The 27,876-nt window shown below is 37.9% G+C and overlaps 1 protein-coding gene across 1 annotated transcript; it reads left to right on the top strand.

The window, feature by feature from the left end:
- The first annotated feature begins 627 nt into the window (after positions 1-627).
- Positions 628-27,677, top strand: LOC134742069 (sphingomyelin phosphodiesterase 4). Its single transcript, XM_063674999.1, has 13 exons — positions 628-805; positions 1,062-1,364; positions 10,738-10,840; positions 11,375-11,585; positions 11,905-12,082; positions 12,460-12,752; positions 13,338-13,524; positions 14,143-14,264; positions 15,127-15,344; positions 16,501-16,631; positions 24,476-24,580; positions 26,936-27,058; positions 27,313-27,677. The coding sequence occupies exons 1-13, from the start codon at positions 788-790 to the stop codon at positions 27,640-27,642; spliced, it is 2,322 nt and encodes a 773-aa protein (XP_063531069.1). The 5' UTR covers positions 628-787; the 3' UTR covers positions 27,643-27,677.
- Positions 27,678-27,876: the final 199 nt, after the last annotated feature.

Here is a 27,876-nt window from a genome sequence, read left to right as displayed (position 1 = left end):
CTTATGACTAGACGGTGGAACAACTTGTGGTCTAAATCCAAAGAAGTCAAAGGGAAATGGCTAGCTGAAATAGTCCTGGCACCTAGCACCAAGTCGTGGTTTGAATACCAAAGAAAATATGTAGAAAGGGCATTTATTACAACTATGTGTAGATTGCGCATTGGTCATGCTCGTTTTCCTGCACATCTTTTCAGATTAAAGCTAAGCGATTCTGCTGTTTGTGCACATTGTAATTTTAATGTATGTGATCTCGAACATATATTTTTCCATTGTCCTTTATTTAATTTACAAAGGCTATTGTTTGTTGCCATGTGTCTGGATACAGGTTTGCGAGTTCTGCCAAGCTCCGTTCAGGGCCTTTTGAAATATCAACAATTATATCCTGTAATCTATGAATTTGTTCTTCACACTATTGGCAGTCTGTAAATGATTGAAATAACCATAAAATTTATGTAAAATGTAATGACTTAGATTTAGATTGTATTGTGTATTAGTAGATTTTAGGTATAAGCTGTATAATTACTTTTGTGTTTTATGTTTGAGCTGATGGCCAAGTTGCCAATGCTCGTAATAAATGAAAAAAAAAAAAAATTTACTGTCTACTAAATGTCAAAATTGTTGAGTAAGCGCAAGCGCTAAGCGCCGGCTGCGGTAACGGCAAATACCAATACCTTCTTTCTTTTGTGTTTTAATACTTTTAATGTAGTTAGTACACAAACAAACAAACTTTGAAAGAGCATGAATTAAGCTGCTTATAAAATAAAAGGCTGTTATATAAAACTTAACCATGGCTCTTGACATTATGGTGAGTTGTTCACAATCATTGTTAAAATATACAACATCATAATTATACGGAAACTCATGTTTTTATAACCTACAATCTGAATATAACTACTAGAGAAACAATGATACACTATAAAGTAATTCAATACTTTAAACGTGGTTAGTAGATTTGACTGCAAAGCCTAAACAAGTGGTTATAGCATCTCTTTTAGATGTACTCATTATAATTTTAAGATGTCGAAAGCCTTTTACACTATCTTCATTATTATTTGTTACAGACCAGGTTCTACACCTGCCTAAACTACCCACTGCTGGAAAAACTGAAAGCTCTAACAACAATTATAGATCAATCAAGTCCCAGCAAAGACTTGCAAGCAATATTCCCTCAGCTTATCAACAATATATTTGCTTCCTCGTTCTCAAATGGCTGGGGATTGCGCTCTGTGTCGTGGGACACTGACAGATATGAATATGAACTGTTGATTAGTTTCTTGGAGCCGCAGGGCCCCATGTTCAGGCTGTGTTATAAGCTGTTGCTGGATCCTCACTTGAAGTACAACCTGCCATTAAGTGCTCTGCCAGTAAGTAACTTGCTACTTGTTGTATTTTAATTAATATTTTTTGCCAACCAATGTGAATGTGATTTTTGACCTTCCTCAAAACAAAAAAAGTTGCATTTTTTTGTCTTATCATTAAGTTTTTCAACAAATGAAATTTAATTCAATTAATTATACAACTATTCAAACTTCCATTGTAAAAAAATGTATAGTGTAAATAACATTTTTAAACATGCACACACTATGTTTCAAGCACTTTAAGCCTATTCCTGAATTAAATCCAGTCTCCAGAATGATACGTATGTATGTATACATGTGGTGTCTTGCTGGGTACCCGCAGATCTTATCTACCCACATGTCAATATATAACAGGCTGCAAGTATTATATCGCGATATTATCACCGAAATTCGGGAGAGCACATGTGCTTACGTATCTGACAAATCCAGACTGGTTTTGTAGGGGTACCCTCATATTTCAATACACTACATGCCTTCCCCTCGAGATAGTTCACTAAAACTAACTTTCACTAATCACTAACACTAAGTTTCACTGTTCATTGGTAATTCACTAATACTATTCAATTGTCTGTTACAAGGTCCTTACACTCTATCATATATATTTATACTAAAACTATCATCGTTCATCATCTACAAGTCTTGGTTTGAATCTTCAGTCTGTTCATAATCAGACTCTGACAGACTCTCATAGGCATCTAGGGCTAATCTCTTGGCTTCCATGTTTTGTGGTGATGAAGGTGATCTTGTTCGTTTGTTGGTTGGCGGTATGCGTTGTTGGCTCTGGTTAAACGTATAATCCTGAGGCCCAGAAACCCCTATGATATCAGCCCACTGTGAGGCCGGTGGAGTAGCATTTACTTTTACATTAATATCCTCATCCTCATCACTATCTTCACATGTTTTATTCACCTCCGTGTCCTGTAAAACTTCACGACCAGTATCTTCCGATGTATTCTGGCGGATATCTCTCGCCTCTCCCCCATGACCTTGTATCTGATTAATATGTCTTTTCATCAGCTTCCCATTCCATCTTATTATATACCTACAAATGCCTTGTCTCTTCTCTATGACTCCTTTCAACCAGCGTGGTCCTGAACTGTAATTCCGGAAATACACTGTCTGTCCCGTTTGAAATGAACGTACTTCAGTGTTTTCATTCTCCTCGCATACTTCCACTTTCTCTTGATTCTTAAAAGTGAGAGGATTTAAGTGGTCAAACTTTATTCAAAAGTTCCGCCGGTGATTTGTCGCTAGTACTATTTGGTGTAGTACGTAACCCATAAAGTATTGTAGGTAATTTAACGTGCCATGGAAGTGTCGACTGTTTCCTCAATTTATTTTTAACTGTTTGAACCGTCCTCTCGGCCTGTCCATTAGACGCCGGATGGTAAGGTGGTGTCAACACTTGTCTTATCCCATTTGTTGATAGGAATTCTTTAAAGTGATCTGAAATAAAACTTCTGCCATTATCACTGACCAAGGTGTCTGGTAACCCTTGTTCTGCAAATATATCCCTTAATACATTTATTAATGTCAATGAACTCATATCCGGAACAATCTTAACTTCAGGCCATTTTGAATAAGCATCGATCAGTATGAGAAATGTTTTACCTTGAAATGGGCCCGCATAATCAACATGCAACCGTGACCAAGCCTTCTCCGGTCTTATCCACTTATGGCTCACTTGGGAAGGCATATTCCTGTTTTCAGCACAGGTTTCGCATCTTTTAACCAAATTCTCAATTTCTTTGTCTATGGCCGGCCACCAAAAATAACTTCGGGCTAAGGCTTTTGTTATTACTATTCCGTCATGATTGGAGTGTAATTCTTGTAGGATATATGGTCTCATTTTGACTGGTATAATTACCCGATTACCCCACAAAACACAATTTTTATACTCTGACATCTCATTTCGTTTCTGCCAGTACACTTTATATTCTACATCCACTTTGCTAGGCCACCCGTTCCGAATCCAGTATAATATTTTGCTCAGTGTATTATCTTTAACTGTTAGTTTAGCCACTTCATTTGCTGACAGTTCCAGGTCTGTCGGAGTTTCTTCTATAAGCAGGACTCCTAAGTATTCTTCTTCCGACGACTGGTCACGGGACGGCCACCTGCTTAAAGCATCAGCGTTTCCTAGTTTTTTACCTTCCACATATTGTATGGAGTAATCATAGGAGTTCAACAGCAAGGCCCAGCGAAGCATTCTCGGAGATATGACATTAGGAATGGGTTTTTTAGGTTCAAACAACCCCAATAACGGTTTATGATCGGTTCTGATCGTAATCTTCCGGCCACTAATAAACTGGTGGAATTTCTTAAGACCAAATACTATAGCTGCTGCCTCTTTGTCTATCTGACCATAATTCCTCTCATGAACATTCATGGTCCTTGAAGCAAACATAACCGGTCTGACAGATCCATCTTTCATCACGTGTTCCAAAACAGCGCCCAAGCCAAATTGTGACGCATCACAAGACATCCTTATCTCTTTATTCACATCGTAATGGACTAGAGTGTCAGTACTCGACAACATCTTGCGCAACTTTTCAAATGCCTTCTGATGCTGTATAGTCCACTGCCATTTCACATCTTTATTTAACAACTTATACAGCGGTTCAGCAATATTAGCTTTGTGTGGTAAAAACCGATCATAAAAATTAAGCAATCCTAAGAAAGCTTGGAGCTCTTTTACATTACTTGGGGCCGGTGTACCCTCAATTGCATGTATTTTATCTTCACAAGGATGTATACCACATTCATCAATGAGGAATCCTAAAAATTTCACACTTACACAAAATTACACTTTTCCTTGTTTACCCTTAGGCCAGCTTCTTGTAATTTCTTTAAGACCATTTCTAACCTGGAGTTATGCTCAGCAACATCTGTGCCACTTATAACAATATCATCTAGTAACACAGCTATCCCCCTTATTCCTGTAAGCAAGGAAGACATTAGTCTTTGAAAGATGCCTGGACACGCTTTAACCCCAAAAGCTAGACGTTTCATTTTATAAAGGCCTTTCGGTGTATTTATTGTTAATAGCTGTGCTGTTGCCTCGTCCACACTAACTTGAGTGTATGCCCTTTCCAAATCAATTTTGCTGAAAATCGTGCCACCCTGTATGGCTGTGAAAGCCTCATCTAGAGTAGGCAGAGGATATGTATCAGTGTCGGTCACCATATTTACTGTAGACCTATAGTCACCACAAAGCCTTACATTACCATTCGGTTTCAGAACTGGTACTATAGGGGTAGCCCACTCGGAGTGTGCAATTGGCTCCAAAACTCCTTCCTCTACTAGTCTGTCTATTTCCTTAATTACTCTTTCCCTCAAAGCAAAAGGAATGGGTCTACTTTTCAAAAACTTGGGCACCGCTCCTTCTCTCGGTGTAATCTTCACTAATGGGCCTTTATACTTTCCCAAACCTTCCTGAAAAACATCGCTATATGTCTGTAGGAGCCCTTTAATTTCCTCGCTGTTTATTTTCAGATGTATGACTCCCTGAACCCGTATTCCGAATGGCTGAAACCAATTTCGCCCTAAGAGGCTGGGTCCGTTACCTCTGGCTATATACATTATAAGATTATTTTGTAAACCCTTAAAAGAAGCTTGCACTTGAATTTTCCCCAATATTCTTAATTGGCTATCTGTCCATGTAGTCAATGCAATATCATCTTCCTCTAATACAGGTAATTTCCCTTTCCAAATGAGTCTGGCTGTCACTTCAGAAATTAGAGTAAATGCACATCCCGTATCAACTTCCATGTCAATAATAGACCCCTCAATTGACACCTTTACCATAATGGGGTCAACTTTATTTTCTCTAACATTGTTTACATTTGCATATAATCCATTACAATTTGATTTATGTCCATCATCCTGTTTATTTTTTGTAAGACAGACTGCCTCAATGTGGCCAGTTCTGCCACACGCATTACATCTACTCCAACGGAATCTGCACTCTCCTCTGTGTTGCCTACCACACCTGAAGCATGGTTTATTCTGTTTGTCAACCTTTTTGTTAGTGATTTTGTTTACTTCCATGGGTTCATCTACCTCCACATTTGGTTTAGATGGTCCTGGCACTACAATAATACTGGAATCAAATGTGGCACTCTCATGTGAAAATGCTATCTCAGTTGCTTGAGTAAATGTCAGCTTCTCACATTGTAACAATTTCCTTTGAACCTCTTTGCTCCTAATACCACATACCAACCGATCTCGTAAAGTTCGGTCTAAGTCTGTAAAATTGCAATGAATACTCATTTTCCTTAAATTTGCCACATAATCTCTAACCTTCTCCCCCTCTTCTTGATTTCTTGAGTGAAACTTAAAAGATTCTACAATCTCATTAGGTGTGGGGTGGAAATGAGCCTTCAAAAATATCAAAATTTGTTTATAGGTTATGTCCCCTATACTTATCGGAGATGACAAAGAAACTATTAAGTCAAATAGTTGAGAGCCACACACCGCCAACAAATTCGCCTTCTTCTTGACGTCATCCACAATATCATTTGCACTTAAACAGAATTCAAACCTTGTAATGTAGTTTTCCCAGCAGCCATGACCCATATCAAATTCACCAAATTTAATACCCATTTTTTTGCACTTTGCACTTACAACTTCACAAAAAGTCACTAACACAGTCTAATACACGCTTTTACTACCGATTTGCCTCGTCGCCACTATTATATCGCGATATTATCACCGAAATTCGGGAGAGCACATGTGCTTACGTATCTGACAAATCCAGACTGGTTTTGTAGGGGTACCCTCATATTTCAATACACTACAGCAAGAATATAAAAAAAAAGCGTAAATAATGTTACTCCAATAAAATAATATGTATACTTGTATAGTGGACTAGAATTAGCAACTGATGCTTGTGTACTATCTAAAGGGGTCCACTAAGTTGTTCGGAACTGTAAAATTTTTGTTCTGACAGGCTCATATTGTCCAGGGGACTGATAATCAGTGACCCCCTTTAAGTAAGGTGTGTACTTAATTAGAATATTGATGTGAGACTCTTGAAGACACCTGAATCATAAAAAAATATAATTTCACTGCTACTACTACACCCTTACTACTGCTGCTGTGTATGTACATTACCCCAGAATAAGTAATAGTATTATCATACAGAACGGCCACGCACCGCCCCGCCCCGTCCCGAGCTACCAGATTGCTGGCTTTTCACTGGCCGGGAACGTTCAAAATGCCGATGTATTGTGCGATGTATGGGTGCCTATCAAATTGAAGTAAAGAAGTTTTTTTTTTTACATGGACAGTCAAGGGCATAAATATATATACATTCTCAATGTTTCAAAAATATGTGTACGCTCTTACACCTTAGACAATAAAGTCGTGTTCACATATTTTTTTGTCATTTGTCTGGATCAACATTTTATCCTTCGACTGTACCTACGTGTAGTGTACCTAGCATGTAGGTAGATACTCGTATAATATTATATTATTTTATTTGAAAATATGTTACATGACTACAGAAATCCAATGCGCCATGAAACTTAAAATTAACATTAAACAAACAGGTTATTAAAAATAACAATCAGGTACAAACAAATATTTACAAATAACACAATTACAAATAACTATTACTAATTAAACTTTCACGGATGTAGGCCTCGCATCCATCACCTCACAGAATCTCAGGCATTCATTTCTCACAGACGCCCATCGCCACGCAAACAGGTCGCACTCGGGTGCTGATGCCAAGAGAGCATTCAACTGTGTGAGGGCACGGAGCAGCGGAGAGTTCAGGCGCGACACGGTGCGATTCTCTGGCAAAGCCAACAGATCGCGTCGCCGCGGTCTGAGGGCTATCCTGGGGATGTCCGGTACATGTAGACGCACGAGTCAACTCACCAGTTCTGGGCAGTCTGAATCACCACGCAGGGTCCGACACGCAAACGTCAATAAGCTAAGGTTACGTCTCACCTCCAAAGAGTTGTAACCTAAGGCCCCAAGGAGATACTTCGTCGGATAGAGAAGCGGGTAATAGCCAAACATTTTCTTGTATAAAAACCTTAAAAAGGCTTTTTGTACCTTTTCAAGAAGCAAACTGTAGGTACATTCGTAGGGATGCCAAACGATCGATGATGTCTCAAGCTTGCTTCTTACTAGCGCATTATAGACAAGCCTGAACGCAACAGGATCGTTAAATTGACGAAGGTTGCGTACAACGAAGCCCAGTCTTCGGAAGCAGTCGCTAGCAAGCGTCGAGATATGCTCGTGGAAAGTAAGCCGCGTATCGAAGACCACACCCAGATCTTTAATAGAGCACACGCGGTTTATAGGCTCAGACCCCAGTACATATTGTGCATGCAACGGCATATGAGCACGGCTGAAAGTGCAGACGCAACATTTAGCCGGGTTGAACAGCAACTTGTTTTCGGTGCTCCAGAGAAAAACCGAGTCGATGTCCCTTTGTAACGACTCACAGTCAGTACTTTGCTCCACTCCATATACCAACTTAAGGTCATCTGCATATAGGAGACACTGAGCCGATTGAAGGACTGACCTGAGGTCGTTTATCATGATCCCAAATAAGAAAGGACCTAATATGGAGCCTTGACTGACCCCAGACCGGGTATGATAAGGGGCCGAGACGAAGAATCCATGCTTGACATACTGCTGCCGATCGCGTAGATAACTAGCGAAGAATGACAACAATGCGGGAGAAAAGCCAATCCGATCCTGTTTCGCCAACAACACATCGTTATCCACGCGATCGAAAGCCTTACTGAAATCAAAATAAAGGACATCGACTTGGATACCTCTATCCAGGTGCTCAGATATGCTATCAGCCAAAATTAATAGGTTGGTGTTAACCGAGCGACTATGTCTGAATCCATGTTGTGCGTCACATAAAAATGGCTTTACCTGTGCGCATAGAGTTCGGTGGACTATTGACTCAAAGAGCTTGGCCAGAGTGGAAAGGACGGCAATGGGCCTATAGTTTTCCACGATTGTGGCGTCATTTACCTTTGGTATAGGTCACCCTCGAGAGTTTCCAGCGAAGAGGGTATGACCCAGTACAAAGTGCCAAATTAAAGATGAAGTGTAAAGGTACTTTAAGGTAATCCATACATCCCTTTACAACGTACGCTGGCAAGTTGTCCGAGCCTACCGCACACTTGGATTTAAGACGCTTTATCCCAGATACAACCTGTTCCATCGATACTGCATCTATATGGATGTAGTTGGCACTACGGTTAACATACTCAGTTCCCCGTACGTTAGGATCCAGAAGCGGGGTGTCAGGCAAAAATACCCCAGAGAAATAGCTCGCAAACGCATCAGCTACCTCAGCTCCAGTAAACAGCTTTCCATCTAACTTCACACTACTAGCGAACCCTCCCGTCGACTTCAGGCTGTCTAAGTGCTGCCAAAACGCCCTCGGATTGTCCTTTACCTTGGTCTGAATTCTACCGATGTATAGTCGTCGTAGGCAGAGGCTACTCGTCCTTTCAACTCACATAGTATAATACTGATAATACATCAAATAACGCGTTTTCTACAATCACATTTATTTAAACTACCATTTGGCGAAAACCCAAATGTACGTCAATATAACAAAGAGTAAAAGGAGTGATAATATTTACATAGGTACCTACCTAGTACCTACCTACGGATTTCAAGAACCTGTTCGTTGAAGTTGTGAATGTTAGCTAACATTCAACTACCTATAGGTAGGTACAGGTCAATGAGGATATAATACGATTACGGAGTTATATCTATCTTTGGTACAGGTACATATATATTATTCCTTCGTAAATATTTTGTTTTTTGTTACACTTTTATCATATCTAAAATGTATCTAAAAAATATAATATCTATATATAATCGTCTAAATTAATAAAAACAATAATACAAATACCTACTTTATAATAATTCCGCTTTCAAACTAGGTACAGTTATTATTTATCTCCACGGGACTTAATCGCGTAAAATAGTTTTAAATTTACCTCCGACGTTTCGAGGACGGCGTTGTCCCCGTGGTCTCGGAGAAGACTGGCTAAAGTTGACATCAACATCTTCTAGGCGCGCGAGTTTTTCGAACTACCCGCACTTGGTCTTGTTTATTAACTTGAACGTTTTGCGCACTAGGGATGCTACCGGGTCGACACACAACACTCACAATATTCGATTTTTCAACTTTCGATATTTGGTTTCGCTTACACTTACTAATGACTGGGTTCCATGTGGATGAGATCTTAAAACCTTCGTCTCGATTGAAATTTCTATGTCTAGGTACAGTTGAGTGTAAGATTATAAACCGACCTAGGACCAATTGCTTGGTGAACGGTAGATTGCCCATACAATTTCGTTTGTTTACGTTTCGGTCGGGTTATCCTGCATGTGCACGGCCGGCCGCGGCCTGCTCGTGTCAGTTCGGCAGGCATCGAGAATGTTCGGCTCCGCCTTCGCCGTATGTCAGCGCCGCACGAGGGCTGTGTGTGTTGTATTTGAAACTTAATATTATTATTATTATATTGTTTAATACACTAGCAGCTGAAAGCTGATGCGTGTATATCACTGCACTAGTGCAATAGTGTTTGATATTGGTACTTCTTGGAAAAAGATAAATAAATTAAATGTAACACTTAGATTTCAAATAAGAGCATTGTCCTGCAAATACGACATGTACTTTTCTTTTACATTTTGTGCAAATAATCCAAAGAACTCAAACCATGATTGGAAATATGAACGCTGCGCTGTATTCTCATAAATATGACGTGCATAAATGGGAAGAATAGAACCACGTAATGTAAATTTTAAATTGTAATGTAAACTTAAAAATGGTTTCTTTAATTAAAGAATAAAAATATTTCTATTCCCTAGTTAGATATTTACATAACGAGTATTTCGACAACGCTCCGTGAACACAAAAACATTTAAATGGCAGCCCTAAGCAGCTTACGCACACAAAGACGCGTGTACAAACGTGCCGTTCACACATATAAACGCAAGCGAGTTTTGATGTATGGCGTGTCCGCCCTGTGACATTACTTACGGTGTACACTCTGTTTTTGACCAAATAAATAATAAATTCCACCCACCCCACGCAACAATTAAAATTACAACTAGAATTCAAACTTCCTTAGCTATAATTTTGTATGGTGGCCAGCATGAGATTACATTTAGCTTTGTATTGTATCTGAAAATAATGTTTTTCCAGATTTTTTTTTCCGTTATATCCCTCAACATTTGTTTTATCTCTAAAGGAACCTTAGTTACTGAATAAAAGGTGTAATTATTAAAGTCCTCTGGGATCCAAAAGGATACACATATTCTGTAGCTGAAGTAAGATACTTGTCACTCAAGAATTTAAATAAAACCATTCAATCAATTTCAGATGGAGTTGCAGATGACATTAGAAAGAGGAAGGTGTCCCCAGTTCTACACGGACATGCTGACAACCGACCCACAGTCACTCAATGCAGTAGCTTTAGCTCTCAGTATCCTTTATACCAAGTATCATTGTTCTTTATATCCAGTCAGCAAAACTATTAGCTAAGCACCCCTGCATACATTTTTGTAATAGTTTTGATCTATTAAGAAAGAATGAATGAATGAATATTTGTATGTCAATAGTGGGTTTACACAATGGCCACAATGATCTTAAAAAGTCATTTAAAAAGTATTCAAATTTTATCTATGCATAGTATTTCAAAACTACAGACAAGTATACTGGTTTCAGAAGACCTGAATATCATTAGGCATATCAGTATTATAACATTATCCAATATTTTACCTACTAAATATGTTCTCAACATTTAAAATTGTGGGAAGTTCATTATTGCTCATGCTCCTTGTAAATAAAGTGGTCTAACTTTGATAGGTTATACTTATAAAAATATTGCATAAGGCAGACTTATTGCAACCAGACATTCTCTACCAGTAAACCAGGCAGTTGTGGTAGTAAAAGTTTTATTTTATTATGGCCATATTGTCCATATTACTTAGTATGATCCCTTAACCGAAATATTCAGATCCATTTGACTTTTATATATTCAACTTTGCCCTACACCTGGTGAGCTACAGCCCAAACAAGAGCTCATGGGAAAACTGTGCATATTTCGCGTTGGCCTGTGATTACTTGATGCACTTCTTACCTTCTGACCCTAATGTACCTGTGCTGCCTCACATACCAAACTATTCGGGAAAAGTACATATGGCGGCACCGCTGCAAACAGCTAACAGGTACGTACCTATAATGTTAAACAGTCCATCATTAGTAGTACAATTACGTATAGTATAGTATTTTCCATTAGTAAATTAAGGGGAGACTGTATAAAATTATTATAAACTGGACTTCATTATATAACAAACAAACCCTACCTTCCGGTTGCTCAACTCTTTGCATATTATTACCTCTCAAACACAATTTTTTTTTTCTGCTGGGAAAAAATACTTAGACTAGACTACATGCTATCAAAAACTACACCGTATAAAAAATAAAGGTGCTTTACTTCAGACCTGTTTACAGAAAGAAGCATTTATAATGTCTGTTGTTTTTCAGACCATTCAGCCAACATTCACCATCTCTCTTGATAATACCAGACCTGCCTGGGATAAGTAACCAGCACACACCACCTCAAAACCAGACGCGAAACGAAGTGTGGCGCTCGGAGACTGTGCTGCAAGTATTCATTGATGTTTGGATGAGTGTGGACCAGTTTAACGCAAGAAATATTGAAGTAAGTTGAATACATGTTCGAAAGCCACCAAGGTCGATGAATAATCTGGTCAAGATCGCACAGAACTATTGCCATTATTTGATTAGACATTAGAGCAGTTCCCAGTCCTTCTACTCTACCTATAGAATTTCATTGTCACGTCAGCCACACAACACAACTGCTATCGTAAACATCAACTAAGATGGACAGCTAATGTTTCTTCCAACTCACTCACATAAATAGTCATTTATCCAGTGACCGTCATCACACGATGTTGCTAAGCGAAAGCGGTTCCAAGAAAGAAAAGCAACTTAAATTACTTATGTTTTCTTTCCATTATGTGACTTTTTAATACCTGCTTCCCTTGTGTACTATTGTGTATGTGTATGACATTCCAGATGTACCAAAAGAACTACATAAACGCCAATTCCAGTCCGGAGCGTGTCCGCACAGTGCGTGTTCTAGTCAAACACATTCACTCCTTCTCTGCGAAGCACCTATCCGACCCGGCATGTCGGTCGGACGGCCTAAGGACGTACGCTCGGCAACTCATGTGCGCGCGGGCTTATCATTATATAAAGCATATGGTGTCGACTTGGCCTTTAGATGCTTCGTTTAGGCTGGTCATGGAGCTATGGTTGAGCCTTATACAGCCATGGAGGTATACGGATAATGCTATCAATAAGGACAGGTATGTCATACATATATATCTATTAAAATGTATGGTCCAAAAAATAACTTGACTTAATGGCGCAGCGACCCAAAATGAGTCTTGGCCTCCGACACGAGTATACGCCAGTCGTCTCGATCCTGTGCCATCTCCCGCCAGTTATCGGCATGGAGAGCGCTCAAATCTACTCCAACAGCATCGCCCCAGCGATACCTGGGACGTCCGACCGGCCTCCGCCCCACCTGGCGTCCCAGATAATACACTATATAAACTTTAATATTTCTAGGTCCTGCTCATCTTTCTTCGTCTAGACACATAATTTCATACCGTAGGTTTAAGTACAGTAGGTTTTACTGAGTTGTACCCCTCATTTCACCCCGTTAAGAGATTATTCCCGGGATAAAAAGTGCATGCATGTGTGTGTGCATGTTAACCAGCTCTGTATGTCATCTCTAAAATCTGGCCGATAGCTAAAAGGAGTATGACATTGTCGCAAAGCGTGATAATTTTAAATTTTGAGAGCCTATGTTGCTTTAGAGAACATTCTCTTGGGGATTGACAACTTCCATTGTACATATATCGTCATCCGTTACGTTATTTTTGCAGGTTCCCTCAGACAAACAACAACCAAGAAGAGGGAAATACCCACGCAGCACTAGATGCGAGTTTCACCCAGTACATCGCTGAGAACTTTCCGGCCTACACCTGTATACTACAGCTAGTGCTGCCGCGGTTCATGGTGCTAGACCTGACTTCCTACAAAAATGCCGTCATGCTGTTCCGATTAGGAAAGGTTCGTAATATTGTCCAAAGAATAGTATGTCAGCCGGCGTTTTAAAAGATGCTATGTGCAGTTAAATATACATATAGGGAAACATACCCATACTTACTATATGCAGTTAATGATATAGGGGAACATACCCATAATACATACAATTCCCATTCCGCATCTCATCAGTCCCATTTTTACAATTCTATACCTCTCGGTGACCGCCCGTTAGTAATTCATAAATCTTTTTTTTTTTTTGTTGCAAACAGAAAGTTAAAAAAGTAGTAATTTGCGTCAGTGTTGCCACCTGTGAGTTTAAAAAGCGCTCGCTAGTCGCTGCGCTATATTTGAATATAGCTGGAAAAAGCGCCAGATTTCCCCAGAGGATAGGATATTGACTAGGTACGTGACGAAAACCTTAACGAAATCCATATTAGGTATTGATTTTAGTCGAAGCTTATTATGCGAAAAGACGGTTCGTGCGCGGTTATAAATTTCAATTTTGCTTGCAGGCGGCGAGTATAGGTATAATTTTATACCTAAATCTGACTTTTGTGAAGGAGTGAATTTTCTGTACGGTAGTACTATTAGTTATTTTGTGACAATACCGTATGTCTGCAATTTATAATTATTTTGTTTCAGGTGTTTTCTCAGCAACACCTAGTTCCAATATTGAAAGGATTGGAAAGGGCGATAACTGAAAATAATTCAGGGTTTTACGCCAGTCCCGAATCAAGTTTTAACACCTCTGCACTTGATTCCAGGTATGTTAATAAATTTATCAGTTATCTAATAAAAACATTCGATTACCTGTTAGTCAGCCGGTACGAACGTATGACACTCCAGAGGTTTCAAAAAGGGCTATAATGCTACGTTTCTACGCGTGGCACGGCTCGACAAGCCTCAGGGACGCAGCTATGCGGTGGAATGAGACAACAATATCGCTTGCTCCCTCTAACGCATAACTGCGTCCCTGAGGCTTGTCGAGACTTGCCACGCGTGGAAACGTAGCAATAGCATTAGACAACGAGTTTATTGAATTGAATGTACTGACGAAAATTAGTTTATTTTATTGTATATATTTTTACTGGGTCTCTATTGTTTCCCAAAAAAATTTAAGTATTGTTTGTCCGCATTTTTTGTTAGTCATAATTTGGTTTTCTCAGAAACGCGTAACTTTTCAGGATTGGCATAGAACAAACCTAACCTAACCTGTCTATAGGATAACCTTACGAAAATCTTAAAAAGTTAACGGTTTCAGTTTTAGGACTAATGATAATATGACAAACAATACATTACGACTTAAAACTATATGGGAAACAAAGGGACCCCATTTTTACTCTTATATTGTTTTACTACAACCTAGTTTTCATTTATCACTCAAGTTAGCCGGCTACAAGAGATGAAAAGTCTATGAAAAAAAATTTGCTCCCTAGTTTGACTGTTGATATAGATGGCGCTGGGATGGGATACTGCATAATGTCCCTGCGGTACCTGTACAACACAGCGCCATCTATATAAGCTGCCAAATTCGAATTCGAAGCACGAATTTGTCTTAGACTTGACACATTCTTAAACATGAACCATGTATATTTAACAAAAAAAAAATGTTTTTTTTTTTTTCAGTTTTTCATATAACGGCATGGCTCTACACAAATGGGTCGCTATCTCTAGACAGGCTTTATCCGAATTGAACATGTCACCTAATTTCGAATATGAGCCAATATGGAGTGAAAACAAGAAACAAAACTCATTAGACTTTGTTAAAAAGATATATGCGGCCAAATTAGCCAGTGAAAAACATTTAGAAGACCTTGAAAAACGAATGAATCAACAACATAAAGGTTAGTTTTATTTATTACATGTAATGTCGGCAGTGGCGGCTGTAGGTACACAATCGTCGAGTCTGGGCACAGAATAAGTAATAGTACTACCATACAGAAAGGACACTTCCTACAAAGGGGGCGTTCAAATATTACTTAACGCAATTTGGGGGGCGGAAGGGGGGGTTGGAGCAAGGCGTTACGTAACAATGTTTTTTTAAATTAAATAATGCATAATCACGCCTATTTCCCGGAGTGGTAGGCAGAGACCACGGATTTCCACTTGCTATGATACTGACATGCCTCTTTCGCATAACTTTCCTTAACACGTTCGCTCATTTCTTAAATTTTATTACTATACTTCGCTGAACATTATTGTGACTTTTAGGTAAAAATGGTCACTTGGGTGTTACGTAACTTTTAGGTAGGGGGAGCAAGGGGGGGCACAAAAACGTTACGGCGCGTTACACGGGCGGGAGGGGGGGTCAAAAATCTTGGAAAATTGCGTTACGTAATATTTGAATGCCCCCAAACCCGAAGTTTGACAGCGATTCAGGGTCGAATCATGCTGTTCCTTTCTAATGTATGTCACTATTCCTTTCGGCTATTTAGGGTTGTCAAAATTCAACTCATTATCTTATCTGTGGTCGTGCACGTCAAGTTGTGCCAACCCTAATAATTGCCCGGAGCAAACTGAGCCGAACGGAGCCGAGATTGCACGAAAGGAGCAGTGTCCCTCCACTGCACTCGGCAAATAACCGACCCAATCGGAGAAGGCCGAGACGAGATGAGAAGGGAGCAGTACACACTCGTTCTCGGCCTGTCTCGGAGTCTTTCGACTCGCTGTGTACAGCCGGCATAAAAGTAATATCTAACATCTATGCCAGATATTCGTTGATGTCCGTGAGAAGCATAGTATATCTTAATTCAGATTTTTAGAGCTTTGACCCTAATCTTGAGTTATATGAAATGAATTTGAACCATATAGATAAGACGGTAAAATTGATTTTTCTTAGTGAAAAAAAAAACCGGTGGGGTTTTTTTTACTCAGAATTATAGCTGTATTTTTGTGAGCCAACCGCACTGCATAAAGAACAATGTTTTTTCACCTCAGCAGCTCGAACAAGCCTACATTCGTGAAACAAAGTAGCTTTTTTAAAATACGTTATTTTGTCAGGTTTGTGGGCTAGTTTCAAGCACTGGCTCATGCTGACTCCCGACGACGAAGATTCGCAGGCGTTAGAGGAATGCAAAAAGGTCCCGAACTACCTGAACGCCACCATCCACTTCTTTGCTGATATATTTGGGGTATGATTTATTTGAGTAGTTTCAAAACTGTAATAGATGTCATATATTAAAGAAAAAGTGACGAAGCCCTCCAAGCGGTGAAGGCCGGATTCGAACCGGCGTCTTTAGCTATCGCGGCTAACGCTCCCCTAGGCCACCTCGCCACGGCGGTACCCGTCCCAATTTCTCGACTATATGCCATCTTAGTAAGACTAATAGTTTCAGTATATGTAATAATATTAAGAAGCCGGGTGAAAACGATGATCATTCCCTAGCGTTGTCCTGGCTTTTAGCCACGGCTTATGGGAGCCTGGGCTTAGCAATAAATCCCTTGGCGTAGGCACTACTTTTTGAGAAAGCGACTGCCACCTGTCCTTACAACTCGAGGGCAAACTAGACCTTATTGGGATTTAGTCGGGTTTCCTTGCGATGTTTTCCTTCGCCGAAAAGCGACTGGTAAATATCAAATGATAGTTAGTACGGCTGCGGGACGACTGGTCTGGCCTAGTGGGTAGTGACTGTGAAGCCGATGGTCCTGGGTTCGAATCTCAGTAAGGGCATTTATTTGTGTGATGAGCACAGATATTTATTCTGAGTCTTGGGTGTTTTCTATGTATTTGTATATTATATATATCTTTGTCTGAGTACCCACAACACAAGCCTTCTTGAGCTTAGGCCAAGCGCGCACTACGATTTTTTGTCGTGCAATAATTTTGTCACAGAAATGCAACGTATGTGTTTATATGTCAGTGCGCGCATATACGACAAAAAATATATATTTCTCAAACATGCTATGTAATATTGATATTACGTTCTTTATATTAGGCTGGGAAGTATCACGTCTCAGGCGCGGCTAGACGAGAGGCCTGTAATGAAATTTCATACAAAGTTACAGGCCTAGGCCGGGAAGTGGCTTTTTTTTTAATTTCTATTTCACTTATATTTGTGACACAGCATCATGGCATTCAGCCATAAAAAAACTATAACCAATATTTGCTTTTTCGTTCGGAATGACATTCTGCCAATACGACTTTAAAAAAAAAACAATTAACGATATTTGATATATTTTGCAGTTTTATTTGTATAGAATTTCCAAAAAAATCATAAATAAAACATTATTAACAAATTCCAATAATATGGAATAGCAAATTTATAGTTGGTCAAACCAAATTGGCAGTACATAACAACAAAAACAACTATACTCATCCTTTTCTTTCGTGCTGACAGTGCCGACGCATCGTATATCACCTGCATTGTTTGTGTTTTTGTGCCTTTTGTTTATTATTACTATTATTAGACTACTTTTCTATCTATATAAGATTATCACGCGTGTTAATTACATTTCGAGGCAAAATAGACCTGCCTATTCGAACAAAAGCATTGTATTAATTGTAAAGTACGAGCGCTTATCGCTTGGTTTGGTTTGTCAGGTACTCGTACAAGTGGATTAGGCCAGGAAAACATATCCAACCGTGATAATATTTGTTTCTTATAAAGTTGAATGTGGAATTTTAAAATGCGAGGGCAGGACACACCTACTGTTGCACTTACCGTCCTAAGTAGGGGCCACAAAACCGTGCATATTTTTGAAAGCCGGTTTTTCGGGTTTTGTAGAGCAGCAAAACCCGGGTTTTTCGGTGTTTTCGAGTTTATGTATAATTTGTAAAATAAACAAGTAATTGTAGACGATTTAATAATCAATTTGCAATACTTAATAGTAGTTTATCTACATTCATAGAGGGCTATGATGCTTTCAAAATGCGTAAATAATAGCCAACAGCAAATTTTTTATCTGTGAAAATGTTATTATTGCTAAATAATAACATCGATTTTGATAATATTATTTCATTCAAATTTCGAACATCTCTGAAATACAAAGAAATTTGATTGAACCTCTATTCTAATATCAGTCGAGATGACGTTTTATTCGAAATGGAATGTCAATTGCATACAATTTTGACAAATCTCACTTGTTAGTTGGTGTCGAACGATATGGCAATCGACCCCCACTCTAGTTTGTGGACTTTTAAGTTAGTAGTTTGATTTAAGTTCAGTGGACCCCACAGAACTTAAGTCAAACTTTAGTTATAATTAAGCCGATAAATGTAACGAAACATTCCTTTATATATATTATTAAATATATACTATGTAGGTAACTATTTAGGTACGTCTACATATTATACGGTACGATTGCTACACATACAAAGTTTATGTGTAATAATTTGTTATAGGTACCAACCAATGGTACGATTAAATAAAACTAAAAGGTTGCTTCGAAATTCGAAAAAGCCGGTTTTATCAAACCTAAACCCGGTTTTTAAAATTGGCTGCAAACCCGGTTTTTCCGGTTTTTTCTAATTCGGTGAAACCGGGTTTGTGACGCCTAGTCCTAAGGCTTACTTACGGTGGAAAGGTTTCTTGTTTTGAATTAGAGGCTAATGGCGTTTTATAAACGCATTACAAGTTACAAGCCTGAATTAGCTATGAATCTTTTGTCTTTATCTGTCATTTTGACCTATGTATTTGTAAAAATACACTTATAAAACATAATATATATACATAATATATTATGTATTTGTAAAACATAATTTAACTAATTCAGGCCTGTAAAGTTTTATGAATAAGGGGGTAATAGTCTAAGACTAGAGTCGGTGTAAGTTAAGAAGTCAATTCTGACAGCTATGTATTGACCCTTATATTTACGATGCTAAGACCTACCGATGTAGCCTTATACCTGATAGCCTTAGTGTCATATACAGGGTGGCTAAAAAATAAGTGCATTCCCGCTGCCAGGGAGGTTTTGGGATTATACTGAGCAACTTTTACTATGGGACCAACCACGAAATCGCGAACAAAAAATTTACCTTCCCATTCGAATTTCCGGCAAAGCTCATGAACTGATTAAATCGTATCTAACAAATCGGCGTTAAATGGTCAAGATAGGAAACTACCAAAGCACATCACAACTTCTAAAGAAAAATATCTAGGACTGATTTTGGATACTAATCTCACATGGAAACCTCAAATTGCTAGAATTCGATCAAAGTTATCATCTCTGATGGGATCACTTCGTGGTATTGTGAAATGTCTTCCGCGCCAAATTAGATATAAATTCACTTGTCAAATCTCATCTAGATCATTTAATCGAAATATGGGACACACCGCGAAAACGACTCTAAAGGATCTTCAAGTGACACAAAATAAGATTATCAAAGTACTTTTTCCCCTCACTAGCTCGGAAAGCCGTCTTTTATCCTTTAAAACAAGCGGGGAAAAACGCATTTTATAAACTAGTGGGGAAAGTAATTTGACCTTGGATGGAGCGTGTTTAAGTAGCTTGACAGAAACAAAACGTAAAACGCTCATAATAATGGTTCGTTCGATATTAATTATCATTAAATAAATGGTTTGAGAATCTAATAAAAAATACCAGATTTAGCTTTATTTAATGATTTTAAGTCATAAAATTGTCTTCGGTTACCGCGATAGTTACTCATGAAATAAAACTATGCAAACGGATTATATCGCGTATATTGAATTTATAATACATCCCGACGTTTCGAACTCTTTACAGCGTTCGTGGTCAACGGGTGACGGGTGGGTGGTTAAGTCATAAACCTTAAAATTCTATAATAAACATTTGTTTTTTAATAATTATGTTAAATATAATTCTGAACGCACAAGTTAAGTCGATGCAATTTCAAAACGCATCATTGACATTTCATACGTCAGAAATGTCAACATTGTCAACAAAAATTTTACTTAAAAACTTCTCACGTAAAAGTACAGAATTTCCAGTTTTTTTTATAGTATCGTAAAAAAATGAGTGATTCCAGTTGATGAAGATGATCTAACGCCTGTGGACGTTGCATTTTCCTCGCTATAGTGAGGGGAAAAGTTTTGCGTTACACACGGGTGCAAATGTATTTTACTTCTCGTGTGTTAAAACACTCGCTACGCTCAGGATTCTATTTTAGAGCCACTCGCTTCGCTCGTGGTTCAACTATAGAATCCTTTCGCTTGCTTGTGTTTCAATTCCACACTCGCGGGTAAAATACAACTTTGCACCCTTGTATAACAAATAACTATTTCACTACGATTTCGGTGTAGCTTACACCTACTAAAAAAGTATATGCAGAAACCAAGATCCTATCTCTTAACCAAATATATAACTAATACGTGTATGTTAATAAGAAAGGTATATTAAAAATCAGATACACTGTGAAACAGTATTTTTCACTAACAGAAAAAGGACGGAGTAGACTTCGCAACGCGGACCATCTAATCATATAAAATTTGAAGGGGCGCGGATGTATAATAAGATACCGAAACATATAAAAGAATCTCACACCATGAGCATTTTCAAAACCAACCTAACAACTTATATTGTAAATAACATCCCTATAATCCAAACCTAAATGCGGCCCTGGCGAGTTACCGCTGTCCACTACTTACTTAGTGCAGTTGTACAGCGGTGCCGCGGTGCGCGTATGAATTTTAAGTATGTATTTTAACTTACTTCTACCCACTATACTGTGACTTAAGCTTTTGGTATTTTGATATTGTTACTACTTGTATGCCTAGTGTAATAAAATTAAAAATTGTAATTGTAAATAGAATCAAACTATCGATCACGGGCATAAACCAAATTAACATTTAATATAATTAATTAGTGCATGTATCTCATTAAGTGAAATGTAAATTTCTTTTGAGATCAATAAAAAAATCTTTAACCACAAATAGCCAAAAAAAATTTCGCGATTTCGAGGTTGGTCCTATAGTAAAAGTTGCTCAGTATAATTCAAAAACCTCCCTGGCAACGGGAATGCACTTATTTTTTTAGCCACCGTGTATACATACAAGTGTCAATTCATAACTGTCAAAATTGACTTCTGACCGGCCAGGGACTTAACTGCCAAAATTAGAGTTGTACCGTTCTTGAGAACATTCTCCGTTTACTATGGGAAATATTCTCGAGCGAGAACGTTCCCCATACAAAACGGAGAATGTTCTCGAGAAAGGCTCAACTCTACTCCCAATGCAAAGGCGTCTTTGTTTAAAGACTAGAAGGGAAGGTTCAAATTAAAATACAAGATATAGGGTTAATATTTTTTATTTAAAAATATCACTGCAAACTCAATATGGTCAAATTAAAATTTCTACATAGCTTGGAGAGTTGTACGGCGGCTTGACGAGATTGGTCAGTACACATTGCCTGTCGACGTACGGGAAACTCAGCGTGCGGAGCCCCCAACAAGGTGAACTTGTTAATATGGTCAAACTTGCTTTGTGGACAATGGACATTCAAGGACTCCCATAGATATCTTTCGATTAATCCTATGAATACTGTTATCTCTGAGTACTCACTGTGGGGATCACTTTTTCTTCGTCTTGGTGAACTTTGACTTGTCATCGTGCACTTGTAACAATCCCATCGGATCCGCGATCTCCGGTGTTGTGTTAAGACTTGTCTTCCTTAAATATTTTGCTAAGTGTGAGCGGCTATACGGGAAGGCGCAATCTTTTTTTAATTCTTCATATATCCTGTGAACTGAGGGTGTCTCATTTCTTAAATAGAAGTCCTCTAAAATACGGTTAATAAGAGCACGAGTGGAATTGTCAATTTTTGAAAACAAAACGTTTCTTTTCTTTGGCTGCGTTTTGCTAACATATCTCTTGATCGTCCTGATTGGAACGCCGGTAAGTTGCCACGTACGTTTCGTGGCTCCGCGTTGCCCTATTTCGAATTTAACATTCTTGTACACATTTATTACAAGTTGTTTCGCATTTAGATTAAAAGGTTCTTCGGCGCACTCTTTTTTGATATTTTCCCATGGTCGGTACATTTTTTTATATCGATGAAAGTGCAAAAAAAAATAGGTAGCACTATATCGCAATTTCCGATGAGCGCGAATCGTGTAACTTATTTAAATCAAACACGAGGTAATACAATACAGATACGACGGAAGGTTATAATCACGTCCGTTGCAAAGGACAGCTCACGAGAGACTAATCCTCCCCACCTCCAAACCCGAACCCGATACGGTGGCCAAATCTTATCATTACTATATATAGGTAGGCCAAGCAATAAGAAGGTATAGAGATAGAGGGAAATGCTAGGAACACAATTTTTAACTTCGTAGCTTTGTTTGGACCAGTTAGGAAATGAACATATCAAAAGTCCCCGGCCGTAACCCTGGTGCTGGGGGGAGAGGGGGGTTTGAAGGTTCCATTTTTCGATTATATCTCGGAAACTATGCGTCTGAGCGACTTGGCCACTTAAACAAAATGAAAAGAGATTTAATTTGTTACAAGTTTTATTCAGTCAAGTTTTTCGATATCTTGTATAGTTTTTGAGATATCCGCTCTTGAAGGTTTATTTAGGGCTCTCATTTTTATCTTGATTATCTACATCAGTAAAGCTGCTAGGTCGGGTTTGGTAACATTTTCGTATAAATCGGGGGTACTGAATTCATTTATGGTATCAACATTGACACCTTTCCGAAGTAAAAACATATAAACTTTAAACAAATAACTTTTTTTACTCCTCTTCACGCTTAAACAGCTGAACCGATTTAGATGAAATTTGGTAAAAAGGTGTTTTAAGTCCCGAGACAGGATATAATATTGTTTTTATCTCAAAAATCATACTATGAAGGTGTGAAATTTGGTGAGGGGAATTCAGCTTCTTTGCCGAAGTTGAATTCCTGAGTTGATACTATTTAAATTTAGGTTTGAAGTCATGTTTGGTATCATTATCAACTAAATCAAACATGTAGATTGTAGACCATCCCAAATATTATTTAAATAGGTTCAGCGGTTATTGATTCCCCATACAAATTTCGACCCCACTTTTCACACCCTTAAAAGATGATGTTGGTTATAAAAACTCTCCTATGTACTGTCCCAGGACTCAAACTATCTCTATACCAAATTACAACGAAATCGGTTCGGCGGTTTAAGCGTAAAGGAGTTTTATAAAAAAAACATTTTTTTTTAAATTTTGTTTTTACTCGGGAATGGTGTCAATGTTGATACCATAAATAAATTCAGCACCCCCGATTTATACGAAAATGATCCCAAACCCGGCCTAGCAGCTTCACTGGTGTAGATAATCAAGATAAAAATGAGAGCCCTAAATAAATAAACCTTCAAGAGCGTTTATCTCAAAAACTATACAAGATATCGAAAAACTTGGCTGAACAAAACTTGTAACAAATTAAATCTCTTTTCATTGTGTATAAGTGGCCAAGTCGCTCAGACGCATAGTTTTCGAGATATAATCGAAAAACCGAAAAATGGAACCTTCAACCCCCCTCTCCTCCCCAGCACCAGGGTTATGGCCGGCGACTTTTCGATATGTTCACCTCCTAACTAGTCCAAACAAAGCTACGAAGTCAAAAATTGTGTTCCAAGCATTTCCCTCTATACCTTTTTTTGGGCATTTATTTCCTGGCCTAATTCAATTCAATTCAATACATTTATTTCATGTATCCAAGACACATTTTATTAGTAACACTTACAAGACTAAGGGGCTAATACCTAGCGTTGGGCATAATGTTTGGAAAATTGGCACTTATCTTTCCTTACCCTCTAAACCTCAGTGTTGTTGTAATTACAAAATATAATAGTGATACTATACCTTTTGTTATCTTAATAGCATAAAGACGCAGTTTGTCTAAAATTGTGTTGGTAAACACTTGTAATTTTAAATATGTGGTGTTTTTGATATTCCAATGAGCGAACTTGATGCAAAGTAACAATTTATTATTGAATGATAATAAAAAAAACATTATGTTTTAAGTACTAAGTAATTGAATTGACCAGTAAAACACAAGTCACATATTTTATTTTTTTCATTACAGTTGCAAGAATCGTCATTGCTGCCCCTTGATCCAGTAGCGGAGGATATCACGGAACACTCGTCATTTGCAAACCAAACACAATTCTCGCAATCTATCACAAACAAGGTAACATTATTTTCAAAAGTTTAGTCAATAGGAAGGGCTGGTAAAAGCTAATCGGAGATGGCGCTCTCGACGATGGCACTTTTTTTTCTAGATAATTTGACACCATTTGAACATGAAATGTGACGTTTTATTCAAAAGGTAACTACCATATTCTCGGTTGATATCTAATTGAAGCTTTATCTCAATAGCGCCGCGGTTGAGCATGCGCGCGAGGCAATTGCCGCGTATGCTCGCTCTTTGTGGACCCGGATATTGACAACCGACAGAGATGGGCAAAATGTAATCGACTAACGATTAACGATTAAGATTACAAGAATTAGTTGCGACTGACGATTGAAAACGACGATTGATCAATCTTAGTTGTATAGAGTGCAACTAATTTAGTTGCAACTAAATTAGTTGCCGATTGATTTCGGACAACTAAATTTTGTAATCGACTAATTAGTTAGACTATTTTCTCGCGACTAATGTTAGAAGCAAATTGAATAGAATACCTCGGTATGGCTATGTTGACAGACTGATTAGGACATCTTAACGGATGTTTAAAAATAAAATAGTCATGTATTACTTACGATATTTTGACCGTTTCTAAGGAGTGAGATCTGTTCTCACTATTATTTTGCTACTAAAGTAGTGCATCTGTCTGAAATTGGATTAAATTTCTCTTATCTAAGGGTAAATAAGAACTGGGTACTTTGTGCATTAGTAAAATAACACTTAAAAAACACAATTATATAAATCAAACTTTGTATATTAAATATAAAAGCAACCATGATATGTATTTAGTTAAACTATATGAGGTTAGTCTTGCAATCGTAAAAATAATAATTAAAAGCAAAAATTATCAACAAATCAACGTTGTTTATACAATAACATGTTCATATGTGATAAGATAAAACATTAAAAAACACAGTTATAATAAATCAAACTTTGTAGGTATGAAACATTCAAAGCAAAAAATATCAAAAAAATCAACGCTGTTTATACAGTAAGATGTTTATATGTGATAAGATAAAACATTAAAAAACACAGTTAATAATAAATCAAACTTTGTATATGAAACAAGCGGCTGATCGACCAATTCGCTACCGGTCCAATATATTGGCAATAGCGGTAATAAATAAAATATGTATGTTGATTGATATATTTGAATGTAGAATGACGCAAGGAAAATGTACCATAGTTAACGCTGAGAGTTCTTTACAAAGAGGTTTAAATATTTTTAATGACCACACGTTGAAAACAAAATAGACCGCGTAGATAATAAACAACATGCAGATGTGTCATTCAATAGAACGTGTTATTTTTAGAAGATGCGTCGGCACTTGCACCAAAATGCAACAAACAACTTCCAGGCCAGGTAAGTAGGATTATCCCATTGTTTTGTCACCGCGTGACACTAAAAAGAGTTTTACTATCAGAGACAGCAAAATATTGATAGTTTCTATGTCTAAGATTTACTCAGTATCGTATAATTCAAAGTATTAATAATGCACCAACCTACTTTATTGTTTGCGATTTGTAAACAATGCAGTTTTTCGCTATTTGTCGTTATTACCAATATATCGTTATAATAATATTATGGCATTATTTGCATTGTCATTCAAGCATTTCAAACTAAACGTGTATACATAATTTTAGCTCAATCGGATGAAGATATCTGCTTCAAAATAAGTCGCAAAATTCTACCCAAACTAACATAGTTACAACATACGAGTACCTCCGTATGTTACATACATACGTACTTGTAGTTACATATTGCAAGATAAAAAATGCAAAAACGGGCGACTACGTAGTTTTAATATAGATTTAATCGTGAAATTTAGTCGATTGAAACTAAAACTAATTTAGTTGTTAGTCGAACATTCTCACAACTAATTTAATCGCAACTAAATTAATCGCGATTAAAAAATGACGATTGATATTTTTAATCGATTGATTAGTTAACTAAAAGATTAATCGATTAATGCCCATCTCTGACAACCGACAACCATACCATACCTTACCTTTTTTGACGAAAACTACACAGATTGACTGTTGCCTTCCCTTTTAAGAAAAACTATTCGGATACGGTTATCCACCGCGGAGATACTAACAAATATGTTGTACTAAAGCTAATCAAACGCCAATGACGGATATATCGGCACCGCAGGTCCAACGCCGAAGACCGATTAATCAGTCGAAGACCACAGAGCAACATGGACCTACGTGCATGTGCATAAAGTTCAATTTCAGTTTTGGCATTTCGGTGACGTGGCGTCCGAGTGACAGTTCTTGTGTTTAACACGGTGTCGAAAAGGTTAATGCCATCCCAAATACACATAAATTTTCCCTGACAAGATTTATTTGTTTTAGCTACGCGGCAAGCCAAAAAGCATTACTTACATGGGCGACCCAGACCTCATGCCTATAGCAACGTATGAGACTACAATATTAGTGCGGATGTTGTATCAGATAGCGTCGAGACTGAACGAACTGGTGAGTATTTCAAACACACGTAAAATCATATTCTACATACTATAACCTCCTAAGGCTTGGTAAGGTCAATGAAATTAAACTATTTTTCACTTGGAACTGTTGCATTTGTTTTGTTACCGTAACAAATCAAAATGAATTCTGTTTAGTACACTATAGGTTTAAATTTCATTGGCAAGGGCATATCCCTTTCCACGAAACGGAACTTTCGCTTGTTTAGTGTAGATGTAGGTAAGTTTTCCGTTTTCTGTTTCCAGTATCAAGACGAATTCAACAATATCTGGAATAGAAATGACTTCTGGGGGCATGTTGCCCGTGAAATATTGCAGCAGCCATGCACCGTCCACAGTTACGCGCGCGACGCCACCAACCATCAAAACATCGTCAGCCAAAACCTACCTGCGCGTCTATCTCTACGCAAGCTAGGTTCCCAAGCTTTCGTCTTCTGGCTCGTCATAGGCTATTTGTTCCTACGGATATTCTATTCTGCTAGCGGAGTGTTTTATATTTTTATACTGTTCATAATGTGGGCGTGCCTTGTTTTAACGAAGGCGACTTGTAAAATGTTGGGAATCATGAGAGTGTAGTGTTAAGTTTAGAAATAAAATTATTTTCAAATTTATTATTTATTTTTATTCATAACATCTGAAATGAACCCATGAATCTATTTCCGCATTACAATGCACTGGTTTTGAGTAAAAAAAGTTGCTAAAAAAAGCAGTTGTATCTACAGCGACGCGAATATAGCGAAAAAGGTTAGAAGAAAGTAATAAGTGCATCTCGACTGTGGAGATGCACTTATTACTTCAAGTGGCAATACG

This window comes from Cydia strobilella, chromosome 6, assembly GCF_947568885.1.
Source record: "Cydia strobilella chromosome 6, ilCydStro3.1, whole genome shotgun sequence".
NCBI classification, from domain to species: domain Eukaryota; kingdom Metazoa; phylum Arthropoda; class Insecta; order Lepidoptera; family Tortricidae; genus Cydia; species Cydia strobilella.
The sequence above is the reverse complement of the archived record's forward strand: the minus strand, read 5'-3'. Positions and strand labels throughout refer to the sequence as shown.